This window comes from Carassius auratus, chromosome 7 (assembly GCF_003368295.1).
Source record: "Carassius auratus strain Wakin chromosome 7, ASM336829v1, whole genome shotgun sequence".
In the NCBI taxonomy this organism is placed as follows: domain Eukaryota; kingdom Metazoa; phylum Chordata; class Actinopteri; order Cypriniformes; family Cyprinidae; genus Carassius; species Carassius auratus.
This window is the reverse complement of record NC_039249.1, coordinates 14,558,890-14,570,745: the sequence shown is the minus strand read 5'-3', so window position 1 is coordinate 14,570,745 and position 11,856 is coordinate 14,558,890. Positions and strand designations below refer to the sequence as shown.

At 36.6% G+C, this 11,856-nt stretch overlaps 1 protein-coding gene across 2 annotated transcripts; it reads right to left on the bottom strand.

Annotated features, from left to right (window-relative positions):
- Positions 1-2,920: 2,920 nt before the first annotated feature.
- On the bottom strand, positions 2,921-10,885 carry LOC113106035 (V-type proton ATPase subunit d 1). Of its 2 annotated transcripts, XM_026267562.1 has the most exons (9): positions 10,669-10,885; positions 9,030-9,201; positions 7,411-7,589; positions 7,132-7,211; positions 4,618-4,695; positions 4,320-4,496; positions 4,089-4,166; positions 3,824-3,987; positions 2,925-3,594 (listed from the first exon to the last, which is right to left on the bottom strand). In XM_026267562.1, the coding sequence occupies exons 1-8, from the start codon at positions 10,793-10,795 to the stop codon at positions 3,826-3,828; spliced, it is 1,053 nt and encodes a 350-aa protein (XP_026123347.1). In that variant the 5' UTR covers positions 10,796-10,885; the 3' UTR covers positions 2,925-3,594; positions 3,824-3,825. The 2 variants fall into 2 exon arrangements, with proteins under 2 accessions (XP_026123346.1, XP_026123347.1); XM_026267561.1 differs by having other exon boundaries at positions 2,921-3,987.
- Between the last annotated feature and the right edge of the window lie 971 nt (positions 10,886-11,856).

Genomic DNA, 11,856 nt, shown 5'->3' with positions numbered 1-11,856 from the left:
ATGGGGCAACTGGGCCTCAGTACCATTAATTTCATCCATACAAATAAATAATGGACTGGCAACCGGAGCCCAATTGTAATGGTGTCTCACTATACATTCTCCCACTGGCTTCCTAGAAATGAGGCCACAACCTTGATTTGCATTTTTTGGAGCAATTAAACCAGATCTAAATGATGCTATTCTTCAGGTTCACTTTCGAAGAATGACACCCGTTATCTGAAGCAAGCTTTCGCAGCTTTGCATAAGCATGGGAATGTGATGTCAGTTCATGTGCAGTGACTGTAAAGCAGTTCCCGGCCGTCCAGAAACAAAGATTGCGGCGTTTCAGGATGCTGATACATCGCTTTTGTTTCACTCGGTTTGTAAGTGGAGGTCACTGGGTACAAATCCGCATACATCAGTCCTCGACAACTTCTCTCATTCACTACTTGACAAATGCCCACAAAAACATCATTGGTGGTAGGCTATTTTTGCTCATCTGGTTTCCAACAGAGAACTTCTTGTCAAAGGAAAAGCCCATGGAGATGAAGCTGCCCAGTGCACTTGTAAAAATGCCTGTCAAAACCCAGTGCGGCCTGTGAAACCATTTCCTGCTGGTGCAAAGAAACACACAAGTGTGTACAGTAGACTTGTAACTTTACATCCATATCTGCACCCATATTCTCATTCATCTTCCTTTCTCCACCAGGTTCACAAAGACAAATGCAGTACTTGAGCGTTTTGCCAGTTACAGCAGGTGACGGTGTGCATTTGACAGTGTCCTGTATCACAGTTGCCTCCCATACTCTTAAAATATCATCTTTATTCTGTATCTAATTAGAGCTTACCAAATGCTTGTCCTTCTGGGCATTGGTAAGACGTGGCAACTACCACGGAAATACTAAAACTACATTTCCTAGTATCAGCAAAAAATAGCCAAAGGCATCTCTCGGAGTCATCTTAACATCAGGCTCTCACCACTAATTATGGGGATGTGTCCAGAAGGGTGGAGAGGGCATCACCCTGCTCGATTACAGGGATTCAGAATCTAATTAGAGAATAGTTAACATGCTCTTAAAGGCTCAGTGACAGAAGACATAAGAAGTAGCTCTTAGACTGTTTACTATACTGTTTACTTTTAACATTGCATAAACTGGCCGCTGTTGTGATCCCTCTCCCATATTTGGGATATAACTCGATTGTAGTTTTACAAACTTTACATTTAGCTTTTCTGTCGTCTGCGTTCAACACCCGGTGTTTTAAGTGGTAGTTTTGTAGCCAAAGCTCTTGAAATGTACATTTTCTGGCAGGTTTGCCTTAGTTAACACGTGCAGCCTGATGAAGTGAATAAAATGGCCTAACTCCCAAAAAAGGGAAAAACATGTGAAACAAATAAAAATTAAATATGGTACAGATTTTTTTTCTTTATTTCTTTTTATAAATGGAAAGTAAAATTTAAAGCAACAAAAAAAAAAAAAAATCCCTGGTATTCCATAACTTAGAAAAAAAAAAAATTCCGACTTTCAATGTCTGGAATAGACCTTTTAAAATTCCATTGATATTCCAGAAATTCCATTACCCGTGGGAACCTGTTCACACCCGTGTCATAGTGGAACACAAAAGAAGATTTTTTTCAAGAATGTTTGGCAAGTAAACAGTTTTGGCACGTCTTTTGTGTTCTGCAGAAGAACGCACACCGTACAGGTTTGGAATGACATGAAGCGGACTAAAGTTAGATGGTGTTCCTATTACGCATACTTGTGTGACAATACAACAGTCACATTGTGTACCACCTAAAACAAAAGACACTGGATTCACACGCATTTACAAAAGTAACCAGAAAAGGCCCTAGTTTTGGGACTTCTTTCATACACATTGAACTGCATCAGATTTGGCTAAACCAAATGTTTTTTTGATTGCTTTTTGGTGAACATGAAGAAGAGGAATACCACATGTGGTGCTACATTAATCTGACGAGAGTCAACAGTAATATTTCAGCACCAACATTGGTCAAAACAACCACACTGTAGATCTACAAACTAAAAAAAGTAAAAAATCATCTCTGAAAGATTTATGCATTTTCCAGGAGTACTACCATGACTTGTGCGTCAGTAAGAGGATAACCTCAGTGTGCTCTTCTTTTGGCTGCAGTGGGATGGCTGCTAAGATCATTTGCATGCAGAAAGGTCGCTGGAGTCCTAGCGATTTTCTATCTTCTGAACTGCAAAAGGTCCAGAGCACTGCGGAACTAAAATGTTGTGATTATGTGCAGTAATTAAGAGTCATCAGTGAGTGATCCAAAGCCCCCCATAAAAAAACAAAACAATTGTTGTTCATCGAAACAGAAATAAAAAATGTACAGCGTGGGTGTTTAGAACATTACTAAGCCCTAAGACCATTTCTTTTAAAACGCAGACAACCAGCCATTCGACTACATGTTCAAACCAAGTCAGGTATTTACAAAATACTGACAAAGCTCTGTCAGTAAGTGGCTGGCACAGCATTACGGTGTTTAGGTATAGATTCGTTTTTGGCAGAGTACAGGGAGTAACACCATCATTACCCCCTGAGGTCTACCACAGGTTTTGGCAGACTCTAATCTTTCCGTCAGCTACAGCGTCACATGCTCAACATCTCAATACAACAGCAAAATGCCCTCGACTTATTATGATTCTAATGAATACCTTACGTCTTTGTCAAAAGTAAATCATTTTTGTTCAGCTGCATGTCTTTCTATAGTGAAATGCCTATTCAGATTCTGAAGCTGGTGATGTAATCAAAATGTCAAGTTCAAGGCAAACTGCATACATTGATAAAGGAAGATGGACTCTTTGCACCATCTGGTGGTGGATAATGGAACTACCGTTACTACTATTGTAGCTTGAAATAGCGGCTGTTTTTGCCTTTTTTTTTGTCTCTGAAAGAAAGAATTAAGCAATACAAACACTGAAATACTTTATATTTATATATTGTGTATATATTTATAGATTTCATTTAGATCACTTAAAACACAAACAATATGGTTACAATAGTACAATAGATTTAGCCGAGAGCAAGGTCTTTCTTAATAATAGATCCATTTGACCTCACTTATTCAGCTGTCAATCATAAAATATGATCTACTCCATAAATTATGTCAGCACAAATTTGAGCACTAATTTACAAATGGCAAGCACACAAGTATCATTTTAACAAACACACACAGTGAAGAATACTATACACACAAACATTTTTTTTTGTTAAATCCCAGCAATTCTCCTTTTTAAAGATAACCCTGTTGTTCCTTATTGGAGAAACACAAGCAAACAGTTACTCTGTAAATCAATCAAAAATCCATTCTTATGTAACCGCGCAGTTCTATGGAACACAACAATTTACGTAACATGATTTCAACAGAAATGTACTCTGCTTGTGTTTCAAAATAAGGCTCACACTCTAAATTACCAGGGACTCTCTAAATAACTTCTCAATAATAATTATGACAATAATGGAATGTATGTTTTTTTAGGCTACAACAGAAAGAGTTTTTTTTTTTCTTCTGTTTTACATTTCACGTAAACTCTCCTGTTCTCCTGTAATTCCATGCATCCTTCATTTGCAGTGGGCTGTGACTGGCTGTGACATCATGAAGAGAAAAGAATATTTGAATTACTTTTCTAAAAGTTTTCTTTAGAAAAAAAAAAAAAAATCCCAAAGGTGGAACAAAACATCATTTTACTCTAATAAAGACAATCACAATGAAAGGTAAGAGTGGCGCAGTGCAAGAAACGGCGAGGAGACAGAACCATAATTTTCAAACCATAACATGCCATGTGAATCATTATTCAAGACTAATATGATGTACCATTAGAATATGGGGATGTAGTTGTCAATCTTAGCCCGATGCCTTTGGGCGATACACTCAGCAATCCACACAATGTTCCGGCACTCTTGTTCCTTCAACTTGACGTAGGCATAGAACACACTGAAATGAAACTGATTCAGGAAAGCCAGCTTATTGAGTTTCACCTGCAAACACACAGACCACATTTCAAACAGAGGAAAAAGCATAATTGGATTATGATTTCCAGTGCATTCACTCTTTCACACCGAACAAAAACATTGCTCACCTCATGTTCAAAAAAGCGATCCTCAAGGGTTTTGTCTCCTGGGTTGCTGCCAGCGCCCTCAAAGAGAAGCTTGTATTCCTGAAGCAACATGAACTCAATTTTAATCCGCAAATCATTTTGGTGGCCAAAACTACCAGAGACACACTCTATGTGAACTTCCGTCATTTAATTAATCGCATTGTCATGATGAAATGTTAGTTTAAACACAATTTGGTCTACTCGTATACTTACAGGGTAGTATTCAGCCACAGCTTTGACCTGCTCGTAATCATCTGCACGGGCCAGCTGTGCAAGACCCTCTGGGTAGAGCTTGCCACAGTGAGGGAAGAGTTTAGCTCGGTCTTCTTTGGAGAGCTCCGTACCAAAGGAGTTGATGGTAATGATGAAAGCTCTTCTGTCTGCCTCAAACTAAAACAAAAACAAATCTTTGCCTTAGTTCTTAAAACACTTAAATATGTCAACTGCAATTACAAAAAAGTCTATTTCAGACAAATGGGTCCTAAACTTGATTAAACCGGTGATTACTCACCTCCAGAATTGGGCACATGGTATCTGCGGTTGTGCCACCCAGTGAAGAGCAGAACTTGTAGAAAGCTTCTAGATAAGCCTGGAGACACAGAGAGCAGAGCAACCACAGATTTCTTAGTTAAACCTGACGCCCACGCACTGAAATCTTTTTGTTTGAACGTGTCAATGGTTACAAATAAGATTAAATGAAACGGGACAAAATTAATCTTGACAAACTATATATCATTATAAAGATCTAAGCCTCAAGCATCGATGACAGATCGCTGTTTTTCAATGGAAAGCTTATATGAAAAAAGATTATATTAAAAGAGTGCACTTATATTAAATTATATTAAAAAGAATGTATTTGATGAATTAGTTTAAGAAAACTGTGTCTTGGTAGCAAAAAACAGCATGGTTTTGTAGCGTACAGTGTCACAAACAGAAAGAGACGATCCACAAGACGATTTTTTTATTTGATTCTGGCGCTCTCTCGTGACGCACCTGTCATCTGATGGAGGCGTAACTTAGCTTTTGCACATTTATTCTTTTACAACATTTTTCATATATGTGTGAGTGTGTTTTATGGGTAATATGGCTTTACCTGCATGATTACCACCTGTTTGAGCGCAAATCAGCATGCTATTACTGTGCAATCGCAGCTATTAATGTGAATGCCGTCTATATGAATATAGTGTGATTATTGACTTCATGACATACATAGTAAAATATTTTTTTATTTTTCTTATTTACTTTTATTAGGGCTTTCACTTTTAGTTCGAAAATCAACTGCACAATCGATCGGACCAACCAAAAAAAGTTTCAAAAATGAAAATAGGGAATTGATTTTAACCAAATATGTACACTATTAATTTTAAAAGAATGAAAGAATTATAAAGAATTCCGAAAGTGCAGTATGCGTTGTGAAAGCTAGACAGAAAATACCAGCAATTTTACGCGCCTATAAGACTCAGTGACGTCGAAAGCGACCTTTTATGCTGCGTTCACACCAAACGCGAATAGAGCATCTGGCGCGAATGATTTCAATGTTAAGTCAATGTAAAGACGCATTTACGCGCATCTGGAGGTCTCGTGGAGCAGTAGACGTGTATTTGCCTCATTCGCGCATCTAGTTACAGGAGATTCTGAGTTATGAAAACGCCCTGCTCTGGACCCCGAAAATGGTGATCGACTTGTTTTCCTGTCCAATAAATTTGTAATAGCTGCCTAGTGCAGCCTAGCCTAAGTGTCGGTTACATTCAATAAAAAAAAAATACACACACATTGCCGGTTTCTAATTTTTTGAACAGTTGATTTTTGAATTACCTAAATCATAAATGCAGCCGGGTTGAAGCCTGCAGTGATGTTTTTCTTTTGTTATGGCAGCCGTCCCCTCTGCATATATATTTTTTCGAGAATGTTTCAGTCCTGTTGCTGTATGTTATTCTTCACGAAACCAAATGCCAATAAATAAGAAATATTGCTGATTTGTGCGTTTCCAACGCTCTCTTTACGTTCGTTTGTTATTTGACGTTGAAAAAGCAAAAGGAAACTTTATTTTTTTTGACATGGAAAATTGATTTTACAATCGATTCAATGAACACTTACGTCTTAAAAATCGAAAATGATTTTTTCACAAAAGTGACAGCCCTAATTTGTATTACTCAAATTATACTTATTGTATTTTTCTAGTGCTCTAATAAATCACTTTCTAAGATTCTGTTTATTGTTTTAGAATTGAAAAAGTATGCAGTGGAATGTTTAATGACTAAAATAGTTTGTAGAACCCTTCAATACATTTGGTAAATATTTTTATATTTGGGGGGTGGGGGGGGGACTAGACATAGTATCAGAAAAATGGTTTCAGGAATTCAAATTTTTCATGGTATATACTTTGAATGTATTTGAAACAGAAACTCGTGAGACGTGACTTTCAACCCATTACTTTTCTAGATTGCTCCAGGACTGATTTCATGTATTTTTATAACAAATTAAAAAAAGATTATTTTTTTTCAAGGCAGTGTCTATAACTTTTAATCTTTTTGAGCATTATCAACTCTGGATGATGAAAAGTAAAACCCAAAGGGGTTTTTTCCAAAGACACCGAATTATGTGTGTAACACACTGAAGTAAGGAACTGTTGCAATTTTAAGTTAGGAAGGGCACTTTCAGCTGTGAGTACCATAATGGAAGGTGCTAAATATCTTTAGAAATAATTGTTTATATAAAAACTGTTATAATAATAACTGTTGTAATACTGAAATTGCGCCGGTAAAATGCACAGAACTTTGTAAACCTACATACCTTATTGCTATTTGACTATTGACTGTTCATATTTAATGCAAATAACATCTTGGTATGTGCCTATACAGAAACTGGCTTTCAAAAACAAACATACACTGAAAAATATACAGAGGAGTAAAAAGTGATTGTAGATTGCGACTTGCACAAAAACAAAACAGCAGGTTTCTGTGCTTATGCACACTCGTCATATATGAAAATTCCTAATGAATGTTTACGATTTAAAAAGGCTGACCTTGTAAAGAGTGTTGCGAATTATTTCAATGTTCATCTCATCCAAATCCTGCTCAGAGATGCAGTCCTGAAAGAAAGCAGCTGAAACAAAAAGAAACAGCCATTAACTGATGTAGAAATAAGCACCTTGATATTATTTAGAACATGTTTTTGAGTTGTTTCACAACATTTCTGAATGCTTAAAATATACTGACAAGATATTTTCGCAACTCACTGACTGGCTACAAAACATGAAGTGAATGTTATTCGTGTGTGAATTTTTCATATCAGGCTGTCTTACCAAGTGGTGTATCCACCAGGATGGCATTGTAGAGCTCTGCTGGAGTTTGGGCGATGTTAACAGCCTCCATCTGTTCAAAGCTGCCAAGCGGATGGCACTTGGGCACCAGCTCTGAAATGGCCCGCTGATGGAGCGTTCCAGTGATCAACAGGATGACGTTGTCGATCATATAGCTGTATCTGAAAAAGCAGTAAGATGGAAAAGAGCTTAATAATGGGTTATGAGAGGTGAAGAATTTTATTAGAGGTCGACCGATATGAGTTTTCACTGGCCGAGGACGATATTTAGAAATCAGGGCAGCCGATGGCCGATATATGATGATTATGATTTTTTTTCATCTCATAAACGTAAGTAAATGATTGCAGGGTAAAAGATTTAGAGCAATCATACATGGCTCAAAACTTAAGAACCTTCTCAAAAGAATTCTGAAGCATGCTTTTTGTTTATGTTTACTGACAGGCACCAGTGTATCCCACAGACTGCAAATTAATTCTCTGCCAGCAGGAGGTGCTGCTGGAGCGGAGATATAGCGGTTTCCCCGGTAACGGATGTAATCAAATAAGCGCTGCTCACAAATGCTACTTTATCAGGCATTATTACAGGAACGACTAAATTAAAATGACATCTAAGCTTTTCTGATGACAATCTGTTCTTTACAAAGATACATTCATATAAAAAACACCCACTGCATTTTAATTTTGAAACATGAAGTGCTCATTTTATTCAACAAAGTAAAAGCCTTTTGGAAAATCTATTTGTGGAGTCAGTTTTGAAATTGTGCTGAGTCGTCACAAATAACTCAATGTATGAAAACACTGGACAATGCTTTAAGTCAAATAGCCATAGTGATAACAAAAATAATAGATTTCGAACATATTACACATCCTGCTGCTCATAACTGCTTAAGAGTGCGCTGGCCATGAGTGATGACATCGTGGAGGATACTGTTATATTCGATATTGGATATTGCACAATAAGTTAACCTAGAAGTTAAAATCTGCCCAGAAGTTTCATCTGAATTGAACCATTTTATACTTTTACATGCAGATGAGTTGTTGCACGTACAGTATGAATATGCTAACTTTCCGTCATCAATTCTAGTAGGGTAAAATTAAAGGGCTGTACTGCCCTGCCATGTTTTCACAGCAAAACCCAGCCAACTGCTACTCAAAACTAGCCCAAAACTAGTCCAATCACTTTTCAGGGGCGATCCCCCGATTAAAAAATGAATAAATAAATAAATAGATAGATAAATTTGCATTCCGGAGGTAAAAGAAACATTTTTTGGTGGGTTTCCCTTGGTAAAAGTCACATTCCAGGGACTAAATATCAAGTTGTTGGGGTTAAATTCAATCCGCAGACATAAAAAGGTGGGCAGCTGTGGCCTAATAGTTAGAGAGTTGGATTTGTCACCCGAAGGTCGCAGGTTCGAGTCTCAGTGCTGGCAGGAGTTGTAGGTGGGTGGCAGGAATAGCAAAAAAAAATATTCTTGGCTATGGATATTCACCAAACACAATACATTTGTAAATGACAGGAGCTCAATATTATGTGTGACACCTCATGCAGTGTGAATTTGAAGCGTGGTTTGTTTATATTCTTTGATGTTTAACTGCACTCACGTGATGAAATCCATGAAGCTGGCCAGAGGCTCATAAGACTGGTTCCTCATATGGCAGAACTCAACCACCATCTTCTCTTTCAGCTTGTCATCAATGACGGAGACAGTGAGAGGAGAGGCTTCATTGGCCAGGAAGCTCCCATAGTCAGTGCTCTGCAAGTGAAGCTTCAGGTCTGAGGAAAACAAAAACAACAACAAAAAAAAACATTACTAAAAAAAAAAATTAACTGATTTGATCAGTAACCCCAAAACCTAATTCGTCAGTGTTAAAGGGCTGCACTCAGACAGTGATTTCTATATTCATCTCGGAACGGTTTTTGCACAATTTCCAGTTCCCTAAAACGGAGACAAAAATTCCAATTGAGTCACTTGCCACTGATTGAGAGACAAAATTAGCTATAATTTAATATATTTCTTAAAAATATACATTGTTTTCATATAAAATAATACAAAAAAATAAATTATCTGGTTATTTTGAAAGGAATAATTTCACTGCAAAGTCTGAAGTATTAGGATATAATGCAGCACAGGTTGAACAAATAAACAAAAGACATATCAATCAGTAAGAAAGCTCATAATCCTCAATACATTTTTTCTTATTGTTAATATTATTTATGATTAAATCATATTTAATAGTATTATTTATAATCTATGCAAAGATGAATTAATAGTAAGTTAAATAGCACGTTTCCTGCCAGGTAATGTATCTGATTGCATTGATATAATACATGAAACAGGTTCTCCCTAAATATTACACTTTACACAATAAGGCAGAAGGCAACTGTCCAACAAAATGTTTGGCATATTTTTTTCTAATTAAAGCAAATGTGTGATTTAAATAATAAGAGCTACTTTTACACAAAGTCATAAATTCTCCATACACCAGTATATGAGAGCAGATAAAGAAGAAGCTGCCCAGTGACGTCATGATATATCACATGACCAGCACCATCAACTACATTCTTTTTTTCCCTTTTTTTTTTATGAAACCTGCATCTTTTATTTATATAAAAATTTTATAATTTACTATTCATCTCGAACATTTGCATAACACGCTCCTAATCTCTTATCCGACTGAACATCTTGAAAAGCGATGAAAGAGAAGGGTGATGCATAACTCGTCAGTCAGTAAGGTTAAACAGATGCCTTATAACAAATATACTGTACTATACGCTCTGTATAATAAAAATAGAGCCGTGCTTTAAACATTAAAATCGCATAAAAAGAATGCGTTAATAAACATGTCAGAAAATAGCTGATACACTGAATGTGTTGCTGATAGCACCACAGTTAGCATGTGCATTTAAATGATAGCATTGATTTACTGAAAAGTAACATAATGTAATGATTACAGGGCTTCAGTTGTTAACTTAATATTAGGTCTGCATAAAATGAGGAATATATAAGGCCGTGAAAACTGATCTTCACCTGCTAAAGAAAAATTAAATGCTGCCAAAAGAAAAAACAAGCTAACCGAACGATTTATCAGCGGGTTACCACAGCAATTATAAAAATCGGTTTTGCATCTTTACACGACGATAATTGTCAATAACGACACGCAACGGTATGTAGAAATATCGCAAATGAACTCGGTCAGCTAGCAAACCAGCTAACATTAGCAGCCAACACACTCGACTCACCTTCCAGAGTTTCACACTGAACAAGATTCAAATAATCCGCCTGAGATAAAATACCAGCCTTAAAACCTCTCACCAGCCCCTCCAGATAACCATTATCCACATTAAAATATAATTCAGAGAAAGGCATTGTAAGAAAATAACACTGGTGTACTAGCTTAAGAGAGAAATAGATGTGGCCCAGGCCAGTACAGTCTTGAGTGATAGTGCTGTCCGATTCGTGAAGAATCGTTCTTCTGAGTCGGATCTTTTCAGTGAATTATTTAAACAGATTCACAGAACTGGTCTGAATGGTTCAATGAGGCAGAACAGCTACAAGAATGAATCCTGGATTGTTTATAGCTTGATTGTATGGCAATTTAATCAATACACATACAAAGCACTTTTTTAACAAATTCAAGTATATCTTTTTACCCGAAAAATTTATTCATTTCAATGCATTTCAGTTTTGCTTATTGTAATTAAAATTTAAAAATGACTTTATTCTGAGCTGAATCCTAGCTGCTAAACTGGTACAGTGGGATACAATAAAACATAAATAAAAACAAATAGACTATTAATTTCATTTGGAAACAGAAATAATCATTATTGGAATGTTTTAGTTTTAGACTAGAGCAACGATGACGTAAAGGACAGAATCTTTCAAACGAACTGTTCAAAAGAACCGATTCGAGGAAATGAGTCGGACTTCCCATAGCTGAATGAGGGAAGTTGCGGATACACGGATACACACACACACACATACTCATGTGATCGAGCATCTGACTATCAAACCTTAAACGCTGATCTCAGGCCAGTCCTACACAATCACTAAGAACCCACGAGCTATGTCTGGGCTGAGCAGAACCTCAAATCCACATTAAAGATTCCATATTTATTGTTTGTTGGTTGGTTTAATTGAATGTTTAAATGTGAATGTGAAAGTAAATGTTTTTTTTTTTTAAGTTGCCTATACACCATCCTTACAAACCAACTAAAATGTTTTTTTTTTTCTCTATTAATTAAAGGCCAATGGCTTTTGAAAGGTAGCGTGTATGGAGCACTCTGACCAGCTTCCGAAGGAGAAGTATACCATATACATTATACTTAATGTAACCAACTCATAAGATAAATAGAGAAACTTGTTCATATGACGTTGTACACTAGAAGATTATAAAGTAACGTGCATTTTCACATGAACAATGAACAGAT